Here is a 17,848-nt window from a genome sequence, read left to right as displayed (position 1 = left end):
TACGAAGAAATACTGAAAGTAATAAAATAAATGTTACTATTTGTGCACATTGGTCTCTGTGTTTGTGAGCTTTTGCTTGTGTGCTTTATATTTTCTTTGTGGTGACCCTTTTTGTGTTTTTGCATTTAATTTTTGACGTCTATATTTTTTCTTCAATAGCATTTTGCTGTTGGCTTCATTTTTTGTCTTTTCTAAAAATAAAATGCATTTTGAATGGTTGCTATTTTGGTTTTTGCAACTCAAAGCCAGGTCATTTTGTAGTCTACGAAGAAATACTAAAAGTAATAAAATAAATGTTACTATTTGTGCACATTGGTCTCTGTGTTTGTGAGCTTTTGCTTGTGTGCTTTATATTTTCTTTGTGGTGACCCTTTTTGTGATTTTTGCATTTATTTTTTTACATCTATATTTTTTCTTCAATAGCATTTTGATGTTGGCTTCCTTTTTTGTGTGTTTTCTAAAAATAAAATGCATTTTGAATGGTTTCCATTTCTGTTTTTGCAACTCAAAACCAGGCCATTTTGTAGTCTATGAAGAAATACTGAAAGTAATAGAATATTTGTGACTGTATTATTGTACTCTATTCTCTCGAGAGTAGCATGTCAACATCATAGTCGAGACGTTTCCCGACAATGATTTATGACCTCGAAGAAACCAGTTCTTATCTACCTGGTCCACGTAGAAAGCAGTCCCAGCCCGGATCTCTCTCCTTTGTTTCAAGTCGTTCTCTGTGGTGTCCCTGGACAGAGCCACGTACTCCACTTCCCGTTTGGTTAACTCCTGTGAAAGGGAAAGCATTGATCGAGAGGAAAATCACCAATGACTCTGGAATGCGACAATTGTAGCCGTTTGTTTTTGATACCGAAAAAAATTGTGATGCAAGATCAATTCTTAAGGCAAGATCTATTCAAGACTTATTAATGCCTAATGAATTTTAATTCTCTCTCTCTCTCTCTCTCTGTCTCACTCTCTATCTCTCTTTCTTTCTTTGATCCTATTTATCTCTTTCTTTCTCTGTATCTTTTTACCTTCTTTTGCTCTCTCTTCCTGTTTTTCCTTTTCTTTCTCTCTCTCTCTCTCTTGCTTTCCCCTTCTCTTTTTCTCACCCCTATTATCTCCACTTTGGATTTCTTTCTTTCTCTCTCTTTCTTTACCCCTCTCTCACTATTTGTTGTTATCTCTTTTGTTTCTGACATTATCAATCTCTGTCACTCTCTCTGTCTCTTTATCTCTTTCTTTCTCTGTGTCTTTTTACCTTCTTTTGCTCTCTCTTCCTTTTCTCTCTCTTTTCTTTCTCTCTCTCTCTCTCTTGCTTTCCCCTTCTCTCTTTCTCCCCTTTTTTCTCTCCTTCTCTCTTTCAAATTCTCTTCGGATTTCTTTCTTTCTCTCTCTTTCTTTACCCCCCTCTCACTATTTCTTGTTATCTCTTTTGTTTCTCATATTCTCAATCACTCTCACTCTCTCTGTCTCTTTTTCTCTATCTTTGTTCCTCTTTGTCTCTTTCTTTCTCTGTGTCTTTTTACCTTCTTTTGCTCTCTCTTCCTGATTTTCCTTTTCTTTCTCTCTCTCTCTCTCTTGCTTGCTTTCCCCTTCTCTCTTTCTCACCTCTATTCTCTCCTTCTCTCTTTCAAATCCTCTTTAGATTTCTTTCTTTCTCTCTCTTTACCCCTCTCTCACTATTTCTTGTTATCTCTTTTGTTTCTCACATTCTCAATCACTCTCACTCTCGGTCTCTTTTTCTCTTTCTTTGTTCCTCTTTGTCTCTTTCTTTCTCTGTGCCGTTTACTTTCTTTTGCTCTCTCTCGTCCTTATTATCCTTTTCTTTCTCTCTCTTGCTTTCCCCTTCTCTCTTTCTCACCTCTTTTCTCTCCTTCTCTCTTTCAAATTCTCTTTGGATTTCTTTCTTTCTCTTTCTTCACCCCTCTCTCACTATTTCTTGTTATCTCTTTTGTTTCTCACATTATCAATCACTCTCACTCTCTCTTTTTCTCTTTCTTTGTTCCTTTTTGTCGCTTTATTTCTCTGTGCCGTTTACTTTCTTTTGCTCTCTTCCTTTTATCCTTTTTCTCTCTCTTTCTCTCTTTCTCTCCTCGTTTCTCTTTCCGTTTCTCTCGGGATTTCTTTCTTTTATCTTTCTTTACCCCTGTATTTCTTTGTATGTCTTTTGTTTCTCATGTTCTCTCTCTCTCGCTCTCTCTCTCTCTCTCGCTCTTTCTCTCCCCTTTTCTCTCCTTCTCTCTTTCAATTACTCTTTGGATTTCTTTCTTTCTCTCTCTTTCTTTACCCCGCTCTCACTATTTCTTGTTATCTCTTGTTTCTCACATTCTCGATCCCTCTCACTCTCTCTGTCTCTTTTTCTCTTTCTTTGTTCCTCTTTGTCTCTTTCTTTCTGTGTCTTTTTACCTTCTTTTGCTCTCTCTTCCTTTTTTCCTTTTCTCTCTATTTCTCTCTTTCTCTTCTCTTTTCTCTTTCAGTTTCTCTTTGGATTTCTTTGTTTGCTCCCTTTATTTCTTTGTATGTCTTTTATTTCTCATGCTCTCTCGCTTGCTGTCTCTTTCTTTCTTTTCTCCATTTCATTCCTTGTCCCACACTCTTTTTTTCTCCCTCTCCTTCTCTTATTTCTCTCTTTCTTATTTTCTTTCTCCTCAATCTACTAGTTCGGCCCCCGAGAGAATGTTTGTTCTATCGTGTGGCCCCCAGAGTTAAAATGATTTTGTCACCCCTGGTCTAAAGTAAACATCTCTGTCAGAAGTTGCTATGTGTCTTGCGGGTAGACCTAAGACATGCCTCGGCTCTGAAAGGCCCGACTGAAACCACATCACCGTTTTGATGGTTCCGTAATGTGGTCACGCTGTGTCGCTACAAAAGTAAATCAATGAATTATTAAAAAAGACAATTGATGAACGTTACTAAATCCATTTTAAAGACTTTTGAAAATTTAGGACATTTTAATGACAATTAAGGCTGTATTTACATAATCATAGTTTAAATGCCTTTTAAGACTTTTCAAGGAAGTACAATGTTGGCAACAAGATTGACTTGGTATCATTGGAAATTATTTGAATGCAACACCAACTTTTTCTTCTTTTTCTGTTTTTTTTCTATTTTTTTTAATTCCTTTAAAAAAATCTCATTGTGTTTATTTTTTCCTAGCTGTTACTTTTTTCTTTTTGATCTCTCTTTAGTCGTTTTCCTTGGTTTCTTTCTTTTCTTTTTTCTAGCTTTTTTTCTAAATTTTTCCTTCTATTTTCTCTTTCTTTTGTTTCTTTTTTTCTCAGCTTTTCACTCCTTTTTCATTTTGGTATTTTTTTCTTTTTTGTTCTATTCCCCCCTTTCCTTCAAGTCATTTTGTGCATAATTTTACATCATATTTGGTCATTTGGGATGAAAGAAGCAAAAACAACCTGAAGAGCCGTTTAGGACCCGGTGCCTTTTAGTAAGCCGAGCCGAAGAAGCCGGTTCTCGACCAACTCTACTAACTTTACTCAACTTCGTTCTACTTCGACTCAACTTCAACATACCGCATTTAGGACACAACGTCCGGGGAACCCGTGTATTTTTTTTCAGCTTTTCACTATTTTTTCATTTTGGTATTTTTTTTTTCTTTTTTTGTTCTATTTCCTTTCCTTTAAGCCATTTTGTGCACAATATTTGGTCGTGTAGGGATGAAAGAAGCAAAAACAACCCGAAGAGCCGTTTGGGACCCGAAAGAGCCGGTTCTTTTTAGTGAGCCGAGCCGAAGAAGCCGGTTCTTGAAAAACTCTACTGACTTTACTCAACTTCGTTCTATTTCGAAATTGACTTCAAAATACCGCATTTAGAACACAACGTCAGGGAAACCCGTGTCATTTGACCTTCATGCACTGTCACTTTAACTTAATTGGCTTCTTAATTAGCAATTTCGAGCCCTGATTTTTGTGATCCGGCTAGATTTTCTTGTGCGCGGAAAAGCTTTGGGCACACGCAGCTTAGAAGGAACATTGGTTCCATCCCATTATGAAATTTCAAAGACACCTCTGTAAATATTCACGTGATTTTACTCACAAGGTATTGCATCGCTATACTTCTTCTCAACGGTCCTGGGGGCCCGATGAGGAACACGTCCTGACCCAGAAGGTCTTTTTGCATAATCCATCTGAGATGTTGCGCCACTGCTTGTGACAAGAAGCCTGATACTAGAAAACAAAAATAAAGGTTGAGACAGGAGGATTTTGTGTGTATCATTGTGTTATTAAGGAAACTAAAATGTCTACATACTGTGTTTGACGGGAACAAGTTCGGGGTTACGCGGTGTTTTGAGTTTGTAGGAAATATCTCCGATCTTCACCGTCTCACCTGTAGACAGAAATGCTTGCTAAAATACAGGTATATAGACTCAGGCTCAGCACAGCTATAAGGCAGAAACAAGAAAGCGGCCATGTCACAACACACTCTTCTTTTCAACAGCAGGGCCCGACAGCCTTCACTGGTTTACCCCTGCCGTATCATAGAAGCCGTCCAGACATCCCACTATCCTTTTACAACACCTCTCCACTCATTCCTATCACCAACAAGAGCTCAAGCCTAGTGCACTCATAACCCCATCCACCCACGTCAAACACGACCTTCCTCTTGGTCTCCTTCCATTTACTCCTGCTCTGTAGATCCTCTTCAACATTCGCTCCTCATCCATCCTCTCCATGCGTCCAAACCAACCGAGTACCGTATTTTTTGCACTATAAGGAGCACCTAAAAGCCTTTATTTTTTTCAAAAACTGACCATGCGCCTTATAATACAGTGCGCCTTATATATGGATCAATATTAAGTCGGGAGGTCTCGCAACAAAGGCAAGCAGCCGCCGACTAGATTTTTCCTCGTAGGCGATGTGGTCTGCGGTGTATGCTGGGATACATATGCCGGCGTTTCATTTCCCAGCCGATGTGTCAATCATCATTTGAATCCATCACTATTGGCTAAAGTTATTCGGAGGTAAAGGGGGCGGATCCTTTTTATCATTTACAGGCTCGGATAGGCTAAAGGGGCGAAACAAAGCCTGCAATTGGCCGAAAAAGATGAATGTGAATAGCAAGTTTGGTTGTCTACGGCATAGAGGAAACATGTTTTACCATTCTGTATTTGTAAATATTTTACTCTCCTGGATTTACTACACTCACGGACATAAGAGGACCATGGTTGCACATTATTATTGAACGCAACGACTTCGGTGAGCTACTCTGGCTATATATTTTCCCAGTATCTTGTTTCAGAGTGATCTCGATGTTTCTGTGATGGGTCTTTCTTTAAATTAAACTCAATTCCAAGTGTTTATTGTCATATGCACAGTAAAGTTGCGAGCGAAAAAAAAAATAGAAACTAAGGAATGGTTGGCATTTCTTGAATCCCAAGACTTTAACCTTCCGAATGATATTCGGAACGATGCATTTGAGTGACATCGTACGGACACCGCATCCGCACGTGTCTACGACACGTATTTGCTTCTTTGCAAGCTTTCGGAATGTTAAGGGGGTAATAAGTTGGACTGAACCATCTGACTGTTTTGTCCACGTTCCCATTGTAGCGCCTTATAATCCGGTGCGCCTTATGTATGGGAGATATAGGACCAAAAACTATTTTTTGGGGGTGCGCCCTATAACCCGCTGCGCCCTGTAGTGCGGAAAATACGGTACTCTCTCATCCACACGCTTCCTCAGTTCCACTACTACTCCGGTTCTGTCTCTCACAATTTCGTTCATCAATCCATCCAATCTTGTCACTCCTAACATGCTCCTGAAACACTTCATCTCAAAAACATTTAATTTCCTTCTCAAATAGGCTCCAAATCTATCTATCTACTATCTACGATCCATGATATTTGTTCTGTTAATCGGCTGGTATAAACTGAGATGTATTCCATTTTACTGCCTCAACAATGCGCGCGCAGCCAGGTGACGTCACACTCATTTACAAACACGGAAAAGGGGTATATACTACACTTCACTGACAATGGCGGCTAAATAGTCATTGTTCGATAACATCACAATACATTAAATGTGCTTATTGCGGCTTTATATTTTGAAGCAAAATAACTTTACCCGAAGACGTGTTAATAAGTTTGATCTCATGGCTTCTCCACATCCAGCCGTCCTTCCCCAAAACAGCACCTAAAATATTCCTCATCCTCCTTGCTGCCACAGCCGCAGCCGTGCCGCGACATAATATTTGCGAGTGCATGGTACTACTTAATCAATGTTGGTTCCGCCAATGTTATTTAAAATCGACATTGACGACAGAAAGGTGACGCGGCATTGCTCTTTACCCTACACCGGCTTGTTACATGTTACCTCTTCATTTTTGTAAGACGGAATGTTTTCGAAGAGGCACAAACTAGTCCGCCTATTGAATAGTTCCTACGGCAACAAGATAGAAAACGAATGGTCCGGTGTGTCACTTGTGACAGAGAGAGAGAGAGAGAGAGAGAGAGAGAGAGAGAGAGAGAGAGAGAGAGAGAGAGAGAGAGAGAGAGAGAGAGAGAGAGAGAGAGAGAGAGAGAGAGAGAGAAAGAGAGAGAGAAAGAAAGGGAGAGAGCGAAAGAGAGAGAAAGAGAGAGAGGGGGGAGAGAAAGAGAGAGAAAGAGAAAGAGAGAGGGAAAGAGAGAGAGAAAGAAAGAAAGAAAGATAGATAGATAGATAGATAGATAGATAGATAGATAGATAGATAGATAGATAGATAGATAGATAGATAGATAGATAGATAGATAGATAGATAGATAGATAGATATTTTTTTCACACTTCCAGCAGTGCAGAGAGAGTAACACTCTGAGAGAAAGAGAGTCAAAGAAAGGAAAAAAGAAGTATAGAAAATGAGAAAAGGAGAGAGACACGAAGATAAAAAGAGAAGAGAGAGAAAGAGTGAAAATAAAATAAAAGAAAGATAAAAAGAAACAGAGGGATAAAAGAAAGATAGAAAGAGTGAATGGGAGGGGGGAATGAACGGGAGACAAAAAAAACGAAGAGAGAAAGGAGAAACAAAGATACAGGAAGAAAAAGAGAAGAGGGAGGGGGAGAGGGACAGCGAAAGAGAGATAAAAAAAGAGAATGAGAGGTAACCAAATGACACAGTAAGAAAGAGAAGAGAGTGAGGGAAAAAGGCATGACAAGAGAGAACAAAAAAGAGACAGAGAGAGATAGAGAGAGATGGAAAAAGAGATGAAGAGAGAGAAGAAAGGGAGACAGCAAGAGAGCATGAGAGAGAGAGGAAAAAAGAGAGTAAGAGAGAAAGAGAGCGTGAGAGAGAAAGGGAGAGAGGGAGACAGACATGAAAAGAGAAATCAAAAAGAAAACGAGAAAGAAAGAAAGAGATATAGAGGGAGGCAGTGAGCAAAAAAAGACAAAGAGAGCGTGAAAGAGAAAGAGAGAGAGGGAGAGAAAGAGGGAAAGAGATGGACAAAAATTGAAAGAGAAAATAAACAGAGAAAGTGAAAAAAGAAGAGAGAGAGACAGAGAGAGAGAGAAGGATGGAAAAAGAGATGAAGAGAGAGAAGAAAGGGAGACACCAAGAGAGCATGAGAGAGAGGAAAAAAGAGAGTGAGAGAGAAAGAGAGTGTGAGAGAGAAAGGGAAAGATGGAGACAGACATGAAAAGAGAAACTAAAAAGAAAACGAGAAAGAAAGAAAGAAAGAGATATAGAGGGAGGCAGAGAGCAAAAAAAGTGATTGAGAAGTGAGTGAGAGAAAGAGAGAGAGGGAGAGAAAGAGGGAAAGAGACAGACAAAAATTGAAAGAGAAAATAAAAAGAGAAAGTGGTAAAAAGAAGAAGAGAAAGAGCGAGAGAGAGAGAGAGAAGAAAGGGAGACACCAAGAGAGCATGAGAGAGGAAAAAAGAGAGTGAGAGAGAAAGAGAGGTTGAGAGAGAAAGGGAAAGAGGGAGACAGACATAAAAAGAGAAACTAAAAAGAAAACGAGAAAGAAAGAAAGAAAGAAAGAAAGAAAGAAAGAAAGAAAGAAAGAAAGAAAGAAAGAAAGAAAGAAAGAAAGAAAGAAAAAGATGTAGAGGGAGGCAGAGAGCAAAGAAAAGTAATTGAGAAGTGAGAGAAAGAGAGAGAGGGAGAGAAAGAGGAAAAGAAACAGACAAAAATTGAAAGAGAAAATAAAGAAAGAGAGAGAGAGAGGGAGAGAGAGAGAGAGAGAGAGAGAAAGAGAGAGAGAGAGAGAGAGAGAGAGAGAGAGAGAAAGAGAGAGAGAGAGAGAGAGAGAGAGAGAGAGAGAGAGAGAGAGAGAGAGAGAGAGAGAGAGAGAGAGAGAGAACATGAGAAACAAAAGGGATAAAAAGAGAAATAGTGAGAGAGGGGGAAAGAAAAAGAAAGAAAGAAGAAAGAGAGAGATATGGGTCAACCAGCCCGGCTCGCGGGCCGGGTCAGGCACCACCCGGCCCTGCCCAAGACCCGAAGAAAGATACAAGTTTTTCTGAAAAACTCCTCCAAATTTCCCATCCAATTCACTCGTCGTGACGTGACGTCACCAAAGCAAACGCGTGATCCGGCACAGCGTGCGCTTTTTCCACGCGAGTCACGTGGTGCCTGTGGAGGTTCCTCGGAGGAGGAGCAGAGGGGAGCCTCGGAAGGAAGGAGGCTCCTTCTGCAAACCTGACATCCATTCCGTGCGCGCTGGAGCGCCGAGAGAACAGCAGCGAGTCATCCTCCCCCGCTAGCCGAGATTGGTGCTCGCTCTCCCCGCTAAGGACCCACGGAGTTCGACGCGGATATGGAGGATATCTGCCATTACACCCGCAGCCCTGCTTGGGAGGAGCTGGTGAGTTTAACACGCCAGATTTTGGTCTTTATTAACAAACTACGACTTTTTTTTTAACTCTAATTCAAAAAAACGGCTGTGATTATGTCACTTTTTTATTACTTTTTATTCCGTTTTGGCCGTCTCACCAGTTGCGGCTTATATGAATAGTAACTAAACACTTCTTTCTTTATCTACCTTAAATGTGAGCGAGAATAACAACCAACTTTTGTGTGTTTTTGAAAAAATATATCTATTTTTTTATCGTTAAAATTAGCGACCATGTTAAAAGGACCGCGCGCCGAAAAACGGGTTTTCCTCTCGACCGGGACTCCCCGGCGAAAGTCCGTCTTTTAAAATTCTCCGTCAGCGATGAGAGCGAAGGGAGAAACCCATGTGTGTCATTTAACCCGTTTTCCTCGTATTTTAGACGTTTTGGATCATTTTAAAGTCTAAAAACTCGTCTTTTCTCGACTAAAAGCCGCATTACAGGATGAATGGAAAGATTACCGGTTGCTACCTGGTGTTCTCACCCCTCAGAAAAGCCAAGTCCGAAAACCAATTAATCCAGTCTTTTTCCTCCACGTACAGAGTTTGCACGGGTGCTTGTGTTTTTAAAGAATGAAAAGTGATAAAATTTTATGTGAAGTTATCGTAAATGCTTGAAATGGCTGCCGTGTTTCACAACAGCTTTAAGCAGATCCTGGACCGAGACTGCTCTCTGGTGGCCTCGCTTTGCCATTGCATTTCTTCCCTGCGCTTAACGGTAGCTGGTATTAGTTTGTATGGCATGTCCTTTGAAGCTTCATCGCCCCCTACGGGTGGCACCCTGACATGATACACCGAAACAGGACACTATGAAATCTGTAGTAAAGCAATCATTTGGAATCAATTATGAAAGTTTATTTTGGGCAATGGAATATATAAAGGTCGTTTTTTTTCCAGTAGTAAATTGTAATGGAACAAACTTCCTGTAACTGAAAATGAAAGTTACAGAGAAGCTATTTTACCCAACACAGTATTTAAGCTCAGTGCTCTCACTCACTCTTCCTTTGTCAGTCTGTCAATGAACCTCTGCCCCGCAAGACGTGGGTTCTGACTCGGTCTCCTGTTGGTATTTCCTGTCCGGTATTGTTCCCGTTTATTTTTGTCCTGTTTATTATTCTCTCCAGTTTTCGTTCCCGTCTAATTCGTCCTGTTTCAATATCAAACCTATCTGTCCCGTCCTGTCCAGTATCGACCCCATCCGTCCGATATCTGCTCGGGCAATTGGTATCGATCTCGTCGGTCTCTGGCTTCCTGTCTTTCCACGCCAGACCGCTGCCTAACGTGCATGACTCCCATTTCTTGTAAAATAAAGCTTGTGTGAGAAACGTCACGCATTTGGGTCCTGATCCTGTTCCGGACAAAGAGTCGTCTCACATTTACCTAAAAGCATCTTGATTATCCTCAATAATTTTGGGGAATTGTAATGGAACAAACTTCCTGTAACTGAAAATGAAAGTTACTAGGAGCTAGCCAGCTGCGGATCGTTTACGGATTGGCTTTCCGTCTATTTAAGCTCAGTGCTCTCACTCTTCCTTTGTCAGTCCGTCAACAAACCTCTGCCCCACAAGACGTGGGTTCTGACTAACCCTTAACATAAAGGAAGGATGCAGGAGCATGAAAGTCCAGGAGGACCAGGACAACTTTTTGTGGTTGACGGAATACTAAATTATAGTGCTTACTAGAAGATCCTGAAGGACAAGGTCCGTCCATCACACAATTGTCAAACAGGCGGCCCGCGGGCCAGATCAGGTCCGCTAAGGGATTGAATCCTGCCCGTGAGACAACACTTAGAGAAGCGCAAGAGAAAAACAAGCTGCAGGTTGAAATATGTCCACTTGATGTTGCCAAAGCCAGGTGCCTCGAACCAAGACACTGTACTTGTATTTCTCTCTCTCTCTCTCTCTCTCTCCTCTCTCTCTCTCTCTCTCTCTCTCTCTCTCTCTCTCTCTTTCCTTTCCACCCTTTTTCTACCATTCTGTCGCTGTCTCTTTCACTCTCTGTGTCTCTCTTTTTCTCTTCCTTTATTGCTCTTTGTCTCTTTCTCTCTCTGTGTCTTTTAACCTATTTTGCTCTAACTTCCTTTTTTCCTTTTCTCTCTTTTCTCTTTCTCTCTTCGTACCCACCGTGCTTTCTTTTCTCTTTTTTCTCCTTCTGTCTTTGTATTTGACTTTGGATTTCTTTCTTCCTCTCCCTTTCTTATGCCCCGCTCTCACGACTTTTTATCTTTTGTTTTTTCTCTCTCTCTCTCTCTCTCTCTCTCTCTCTCTCTCTCTCTCTCTCTCTCTCTCTCTCTCTCTCTCTCTCTCTCTCTCTCTCTCTCTCTCTCTCTCTCTCTCTCTCTCTCTCTCTCTCTCTCTCTCTCTCTCTCTCTCTTTCTTTTCCACCCCTTTTCTACCTCTCTGTCTCTCTCACTCTCTGTGTCTCTCTTTTTCTCTTCCTTTGTTGCTCTTTGTCTCTTTCTCTCTCTCTGTCTTTTCAACTTCATTTTCTCTTACTTCCTTTTCTCTCTTTTCTCTTTCTCTGTTCCTACCCATCGCGCTTTCTTTTCTCTTTTCTCCCCTTCTGTCTTTCTATTTCACTTTGGATTTCTTTCTTCCTCTCCCTTTCTTTTCCCCCGCTCTCACGACTTTTTATCTTTTGTTTCTCACACTCTCTCCCTCTCTCTCTTTTTCTTTGTCCCACCCTCTCTCCTTTTCCCTCCCTCTTTCTCTTATTTCTTTATCTCTCTTTTTCTTTCTCTTGAATCTACTAGTCCGACCCCCGACAGAATGTTTGTTCTATGGTGTGGCCCCCGAGTTAAAACGAGTTTGACACCCCTGGTCTATCAGTTTATGCCCTTAAACTCAAGCGCTCTTGGATCATGCATCAGGTCAATGATCCAAGTCCACATCCGAATTGCTAAAAACAGTTCAGTTTTAATCATCACAATTTATTGGTAATACAAATCAGTTATCTCTTCAGATTTTTCAGTTCACAATAGTGTATATTATGCAAAATACTGAAAATACTGCCATCCACTTAACTATCTTTAGCAGTGAAAGCATGGCCAAGTCTTCTTTTTGATGTCGTATCCGGTCATACTTGCCTCTCTCTTCCTGCAGCAACGGAATTTCCAGAAGCTAATTTGTGGTTTTCATCGTCGTGGTGCCGATCCAATGTGCTTTTCTGAGAGTTCGTATCGCGAAATGATTTATGCCATCCAGTTTTTTTGTCACGCTGGGTGCACGCATCACAGAACATGTAGCCTCCATTATCATCCTCCTCATAGCGTCACCAGGAGTATAATTGAGTCCATTTTGGCAGAAAAGTCCTTTTCTTGCTAGGAGTATTCTTTTGTTTATCTTTCGTCTAGTCGTTGGCTTCAACACACGTGTTTTCCTTGCCCCCGCGTTCTTCCGAAGAATTTCTCTGCCGTTTTTTCATGCCGGAACTATTGCCGTTGTTACCACTTTCTGCATTATGTTTCGACTTATTACTAAGACTGAAGAAATTACCAATTTCTTGTTGATTTTCACCTTAACTCGACGACAAGCACCACAACAATGACATCATCTTGAAGCAAACTCGAACCGCGAGACCCAAACAACAATGGCGGATCCGCCTGACGAAAAGTTTGGAGTGCGGTAAATCTTTGTTAAAAAAAAAATCGGGTAGTAATGACAATTTTGTGTCAAAAAAGTTGTGTCCTGGGGACGCACGTTGATTTGAGACGATGCGTCCCCAGCATAAATGATGCGTCTAGGACGCAGGGACGCAGGCAAACGAGAACACTCAGAGAACCCTTCGATATGGTAGATTTGAAAGAATTTTGCAAAGAAGAGTGGGCCAAAATATCTCCGTAGCGTTGTGAAAGACTCATTACCAATGATCTTAAACCTTTGATTTCTGTTTATCGCTGCCAAAGATGGCCCAGGTTGTCAGGTATGGACAGGGTTGGGTAGGGTTACTTTAACTGGATTACTTTCAATGACTTTTGGATGACTCCAATACCAAATATGCTCATAAAAGACAAAAGAAACGGAATATGAATAAAATGATGACTCACAACACGTGGTAAGCTTTCTCTCCTGGCTTTGATCTCTTTGATCTCCGGCAAAACCAGGGTTGGGTAGGGTTACTTTAACTGGATTACTTTCAATGACTTTTGGATTACTCCAATACCAAATATGCTAATAAAAAGACAAAAGAAACTCAATAAGAATAAAATGATGACTCACAACACGTGGTAAGCTTTCTCTCCTGGCTTTGATCTCTTTGATCTCCGGCAAAACCATGGTTGGGTAGGGTTACTTTAACTGGATTACTTTCAATGACTTTTGGATTACTCCAACACCAAATATGCTAATAAAAAGACAAAAGAAACTCAATAAGAATAAAATGATGACTCACAACACGTGGTAAGCTTTCTCTCCCGGCTTTGATCTCTTTGATCTCCGGCAAAACCAGGGTTGGGTAGGGTTACTTTAACTGGATTACTTTCAATGACTTTTGGATGACTCCAATACCAAATATGCTAATAAAAGACAAAAGAAAGTAAATATGAATAAAATGATGACTCACAACACGTGGTAAGCTTTCTCTTCTGGCTTTGATCTCTTTGATCTCCGGCAAAACCAGGGTTGGGTAGGGTTACTTTAACTGGATTACTTTCAATGACTTTTGGATGACTCCAATAGCAAATATGCTAATAAAAAGACAAAAGAAACTCAATATGAATAAAAAGATGACTCACAACACGTGGTAAGCCTCCTCTCCTGGCTTTGATCTCTTTGATCTCCGGCAAAACGAACATCAACAGAAACAAAATGAAAAGAAATCCAACATCATTTTTGCCGTTCCATGTGTTACTCCCCAAGCCTGCACAAAATTGAGTCATTTTATTCCTATTTAGTTTCTTTTGTCTTTTATTAGCATATTTGGTATCGGAGTAATCCAAAAGTCATTGAAAGTAATCAAGTTAAAGTAACCCTACCTAACCCTGGGTACGGAATGGCGGACTGAACCGAAGCTACATGTCAATAATCTCCTCTCGTCACCCTGCCCAGGAGCCGGATAAATGTCCAGGGTCTGCAGCAAGAATCCATCCTCACGTGGTGGTGGGCTCCGTCTCCGTTCCTGGCGCTGCCGACGAATCTTCTGACAGCGAGGTGGAGCAGGAGGGTCCTCAGAAGCTCATTCGGAAAGTGTCCACCTCTGGACAGATCAGGAGCAAGGTAGGGACAAATAAGTGCCATTTTTCTTGATGTTTTCAAGCCTTAGGCTAGGTTCTCACTGCAGGAAGACCAGATTTTTTTGCATGAACGCGATTTGAATCCGATCTGTTATCTGTTTATCTGATTTTTCACACCAGACCGAGATCTCTTTCAAATGTGGTCCTAAATCCTATACATAGAAATGAAATTAAAATGAAATGATCTTCTATAGCGCTTTTCAAGTCAATGACTTTCCAAAGCGCTTTACAAGCCTTGCAGCCATGTAAAGCGCTTACCTGCTTATTGGGGGTATTAGGGGTTCAGTGTCTTACCCAAGGACACTTCGACATGTGACACGGACGAGCCGGGATTCGAACTGGGATCCCTTGATCCCAAGACAAGCGCTCTACTTCCTGAGCTACTGCCGCCCCATAGCTGATATTTTGGAATGCGACTGCTCTGTAGGTGGTCGAGACGCATTCATGCGACCTCCATGCCATCCATGGGCCACGTATGTCAATATTCTGCATAAATAGGGGCGGTGTTAGGAATTAAATATTAGAATGTATCGTTTACCAAATTGTTCGAATTAGTTATCGGACTCCATTAACCAAACACAACCTACATTCGCCCAACAATGAGAGCTCATTTCTTGATGGAAAAGATGAACAAGAATAGATTTAATTTCATTATTAATTTAACTAAGTGTACTCCATCGTAAATATCTGAATTAGTGTCGTTGGAGTCTCTGGCAAGCCCTCTCTGAAGTCCTCTAGCTTTTTCTCTCGGCCCACCGTCTTTCCGCAAGATGGTGTGCCTGCTCCTCCTATAGGCGTGCCAACGAAGCCCCCTGGGCTCCACCATCTCAGAGAAGAGCGTCCCAATGTCTGTGGTTCCTCAAAACAATGGAGAGCGTTCATCAAAACAATGCCTGCCGTCCTCCGTCATCAGGGCCTTTTCTGCCTCTGGATGTGCTGATTATCTTATCAGTCTTACGTCAGCTCCCGCCACTCCTGTAAAGAACATTTCCTACCAGGCCAGGGTGTCCTGAACTTTCACAGCTCATTGAACTTAAGCCTACTCGGTGAAAATCTTCATTGCACTCAATAAATGTAACTTGTATTCAATCGTATAAAATCTTTTATAGTCAAAGGTATGAAATCCTTCAGCGGGAAGAAGCCAAGAAACCAACAACCACGGCGGACGAAATAACGTTAAAAAGGCTAGATACACCGTTAGCATCCATAAGTACACTGAGCCGTCACCTGTCCTCTTCTAGGCAAAGCAGGACACTTGTGGCATACAAGTCGCAGTTAGTTGTGAATGTGAACCATCTCACAAAAACATCGGATTTCACCGAAAAGATGGGAATTGAGCATTAAGCTCACTCCAACTGCTAGAGGGCAGTGTTGAGTTTGTATAGCGTTGTGAGTTGTATGTGAATAAATGTGCTGTGTTTGGAATAGATTATAATACACTATCTAGGGGAGGTTACTGATATAAGCTGAATGAATGTATCAAGTATCTGGTATTGATCCCGTCAGTTCCGTACTGTCTGGTATCTTGCTCGTGTATCAAGTATCTGGTATCAATCCCGTCTGTCCCGTCCTGTCCGGTATCGTGCTCGTGTATCCAGTACCTGGTATCGATCCTGTCTGTCCCGTCCTGTCCGGTATCTTGCTTGTGTATACAGTATCTGGTATTGATCCCTTCTCTCCCGTCTTTCGGGTATCATGCTCATGTATCCAGTTTTTGGTATCGATCCTGTCTGTCCCGTCCTGTCCGGTATCCTGCATGTGTATCAAGTATCTGGTATCAATCCCGTCTGTCCCGTCCTGTTCGGTATCTTGCTCGTGTATCCAGTACCCGGTATCGATCCTGTCTGTCCCGTTCTCTCCGGTATCTTGCTTGTGTATACAGAATCTGGTATTGATCCCTTCTGTCCCGTCTTTCGGGTATCATGCTCATGTATCCAGTATCCGGTATCGATCCTGTGTGTCCCGTCTTGTCCGGTATCCTGCTTGTGTATCCAGTGTCCGGTGTCTGTCCCGTCTTGTCCGCTATCTTGCTCGTGCACCCTGAAGGGAAGAGAAACAACGAAAGGAAAAAGACAGACACAGAGAGTTAAAGAGAGAGAGAGAGTGAGAGCTAGAGAGAGAGAGACAGTACAGCGTCTTTGTGAGAGGCACCTGGCTTTGGCAACATCAAACAGACATATTTCAACCTGCAGCTTGTTTTTCTCTTACGCTTCTCTGAGCTTTGCCCCGCGGGCCGGTTTCAATCCCTTAGCGGGCCCAATCTGGCCCGCGGACCGCCTTTTTGACACCCCTGTTTTAAACCTACTTTACACAATCCAGACAAATCGATTCCAAATCAACCGAGCAGTGAACCAGTGATAACTGAACCGCAAAGTAGCGGGGGATTACTGCATATGTGCCTGTACAGTAATCCCTCGGTTATCACGGTTAATGGGGACCGAGACCACCCGCGAAAACTGAAAATCAGCGAAATAGCGGCGCCCCTTCAAAAATGCTTAAAAAAACGTAAACAGGTATACAGTATACCCCCCTGTATACAGTACACCATATAGAATACGGGTAGAGAGAGAGAGAGAGAGAAATTCATGTTATAACAAAAAAAACAAAAAAAGTGTTGTATGTACACGGAATAGGACTGCGGCGAAACCACTACGAAGCATTCAGTATGATTGTATTAACCGCTCTCAACCACATGTAGCCATCGCAGTTTATTTCGCTTGTTAACACTACCGGTTACATATAAAAACAGTGAAAATGTGATATTTGATGCAGAGGGAAACAAACCCGGGTCCCGGGTCGCAATGGTAAGTCGATGAGTGTTTGTGAAGCGTTTTGGGAAACAACAGTTAAAAAAAGGGTCTGTGTTCATTTGAATGAAAGTGAAAGAGCTACCTTCTGACAATAACAACATACTTTAGCTAGCGGCATCGAACGGCTTTTACAACAAATACACGAAACCACACGCAAAGCCGTGATTAGGTCGTACAAACAACCGCTCGCTTTTGGTATAATAAAGTCAAACTTCAGATGAAATGTGACAGAAGCGAATATACTTACGTCGCGTCGCCGAGTTCCTCCCTGATAAACTGAGTGCCACATAAGAAGGGGGTGAGGTGGGAGGAGTTGAAGGGAGGGGGGGTGGGGGTGAGCGAACCAGCAATGACTAAGCATTGTATTTATTTTAGAGATTTATTCTGTTATGTGTTCTACGGACAAATCAAAAATAAGGGGCGGAGCAAACGCGGGCTGATGGGAAATGTGGTAAAGCTGAGTTACCGGTAGATCTGTCTGTCGTCGCAGCAGACAATAGTGGATATATATTTTTCCCACCCTTAACTTTGGAAATATACATTTTGTTTCCTTGGATTATTTTCAACGGGACCTCGACTTTACAAGTCTGCATCATACCTTAATTACGGGTATCATTTTCTATTTGTGATGTCAACTGTGGTTCTGGATTTGTGAACTATCTATGAAGTCACAAGTGTGGAATTTACAGCCTGGCCCAGGTTAAAATTGTGACTATGTCGCGAGATTAGCCGCAGGCTTGTACATGGATGCGGCTTGTGTAAGAATACAGGTGTCAATTCACCCAAAAAGTGATGAGTGCGGCTTATAATCAGGTGTGCTCTATAGTCCGGAATTTACGGTAAATGCTTATATTGAGAAGGTAAGGTATATTATTTAGACCCGCAAAGCTCTGAACCCGCAAAAGTGGAACCGTGAACTAGCCAGGTTCCACTGTATTGCTAATTCTTCCACCTGTCACTTAAGATTCCTCGGTCCACTTATCTCCAAATCTGC

The 17,848-nt window shown here is 41.6% G+C and overlaps 1 protein-coding gene across 1 annotated transcript in view; it reads right to left on the bottom strand.

The window, feature by feature from the left end:
- The window catches only part of vwa8 (von Willebrand factor A domain containing 8), a 168,359-nt gene extending 162,038 nt beyond the window's left edge, over window positions 1–6,321 (bottom strand). The window contains exons 1-4 of the mRNA XM_088352924.1: window positions 6,073–6,321; window positions 4,258–4,335; window positions 4,045–4,175; window positions 670–780 (exon numbers count right to left, since the gene is read on the bottom strand). Of these exons, the coding sequence (XP_088209050.1) occupies window positions 670–780; window positions 4,045–4,175; window positions 4,258–4,335; window positions 6,073–6,211 (459 nt within the window). The 5' untranslated portion in view covers window positions 6,212–6,321. The remainder of the gene's footprint in view (window positions 1–669; window positions 781–4,044; window positions 4,176–4,257; window positions 4,336–6,072) is intronic.
- Between the last annotated feature and the right edge of the window lie 11,527 nt (window positions 6,322–17,848).

Source organism: Urocampus carinirostris, chromosome 14 (genome assembly GCF_059441175.1).
Source record: "Urocampus carinirostris isolate Australia breed hairy pipefish chromosome 14, RoL_Ucar_1.0, whole genome shotgun sequence".
In the NCBI taxonomy this organism is placed as follows: Eukaryota; Metazoa; Chordata; class Actinopteri; order Syngnathiformes; family Syngnathidae; genus Urocampus; species Urocampus carinirostris.
This window is presented reverse-complemented; position numbering and strand designations above follow the sequence as displayed.